The sequence below is a fragment of the Brassica oleracea genome, chromosome C7 (genome assembly GCF_000695525.1).
Source record: "Brassica oleracea var. oleracea cultivar TO1000 chromosome C7, BOL, whole genome shotgun sequence".
NCBI lineage: Eukaryota > Viridiplantae > Streptophyta > Magnoliopsida > Brassicales > Brassicaceae > Brassica > Brassica oleracea.
In genome coordinates this window covers 20822093-20823825 of record NC_027754.1, presented here as the reverse complement: position 1 = coordinate 20823825, position 1733 = coordinate 20822093, and the positions used below count along the sequence as shown (strand labels likewise).

The 1733-nt window shown below is 43.2% G+C and overlaps 1 protein-coding gene across 1 annotated transcript in view; it reads left to right on the top strand.

The window, feature by feature from the left end:
* Positions 1-269: 269 nt before the first annotated feature.
* LOC106302816 overlaps positions 270-1733 on the top strand; it is a 3432-nt gene continuing 1968 nt past the window's right edge. The window contains exons 1-3 of the mRNA XM_013739241.1: positions 270-284; positions 327-1337; positions 1467-1709. Of these exons, the coding sequence (XP_013594695.1) occupies positions 270-284; positions 327-1337; positions 1467-1709 (1269 nt within the window). The remainder of the gene's footprint in view (positions 285-326; positions 1338-1466; positions 1710-1733) is intronic.

Below are 1733 nucleotides of genomic sequence, written 5' to 3'. Positions count from 1 at the left end.
CATGCTTCGATGAGAGTTTTGGGAGAGTGATCAATAACGAAGACGTTCCGCTTTTGCGATGGGGTGGAAAGCGTACACATGCAAGCTTTGATAAATTGTTGTCTGCTGAAATCGAAAAGCATGGCGAGGTAAGGTTTAACGCTGACTTAATTTATTTGATGGCTGAGTTCGGAGTTACTTAATGGTTGAGTTATGTGTTAAATTACGGCTGAATTATTTTAATTGATGGCTGAGTTATGTGTTAAATCACGGCAGAATTATTTTAGTTGATGGCTGAGTTTTGTGTTAGTTTGGAGGTTGAGTTTTGTTATAACCTGGTGTTGCAGGTGCGTGTGAGGAGAATGGTTTTGAAGGACTCAATTGAAGAGATGTTTCCTATTTGGCCGGGTGAAGATGACGACCCACAACTCGTTAGGTTGATAACAGACATACATTCAGGTAGATTTGTGAAAGGTTTGTGGGAAGTGCAGGGGAATGCAAAGGAGAAGGGGAATGAGAAAAAGAGAATGAAGGGTGGAGTTTCATCAGAAGCTGAGCCACCCACTAAGAAGCAGAAGAAAGTTAAGACACAGAATGAGTCTGAAGCTACTGCAGCGGGAAAGGGTTCTAGCGAGAAGGAAGGTAGCAAAGATTTGGAGTTGGAGAACAAAGTGACTCTAACGACCATTGTGAGTACTTTGGATAATATTTCCAAGAAATTTGAGCAGTTTGACTCACAGTTGGAAGCTTACGAGTTAAACCGGAACAAACCATTGATGGACCAAAAGACCATTGATGACAGGGTGAATGCTTTACTGGAGGAGCGTCTGAAAGATCTGGGGATTGGGAAAATTCCCGAAAACCATGATAACCCCTCTCCACCATTATCAGATAACTCTTTATCGATGGCATCACCGGTGGTTCGAACGCATCAGAAGTCTGTCAATAGTCCAGCGTTAGTGGCTGCGACTCCTGGTAAGGAGTTTGGACCGAAAAAGAATTTGGCCAAGGAGCTTGAAAAAGAATCAGGGGTGAAAAGGACTTTGGATGAGGAGTTTGGTAGTGTCGATAAAGCTACTGATATGCGGCCTCTTGATTTCGTAGTAGTTTCTCCTGCAAAGGCTACTAAGGATGATAAGGCTACTAAGGATGATAAGGCTGCTAAGGATCCAGCCTATGGACGCGGCTGCAGGCGCAAGCGTATTGTTAAGGGTGAGGATGCCGATGAGAAGAAAAAAGCAACGCAAGCAGATGCTGCGTTTAAGAGGAAGGAGAAGGCTGAGACTAAGAAAAAAGCTACTGAGGATAAGAAAAAAGAGGCTGAAGCTAAGAAAAAAGAGGCTGAATCTAAGAAAAAAGTAGCTGCGGCTAAGAAAAAAGAGGCTGAGTTAAAGAAGAAACAAGAGGCTGAGCTAAAGAAGCAAAAACAGGCTGGGTCAAAGTACAAAAAGGTGACTCCACCGCGTGACGGTGTAAAAAAATGCAAGGTACAACCTGATGTAGAGGACAGTTCATTGGCTGATATAACTGAAGAAGTTGTTGCAGAACAGAACGAATTCGCGCCGGAGTCTGATGTCGAGAATTCTGAAGTGGTTAGATCTGCCATAATTAAGGACTACCGGGAGAAAAATGTTCGGTTAACTCCAAAAGGGTTGTCAATGGCGGCAGTTTCTTCATCATTAGTTTTTCCGAACGTAGGACATGATGGAACGACGTGCATGAGGAAGAATGTTACTCCTTCATCAGCAATATAT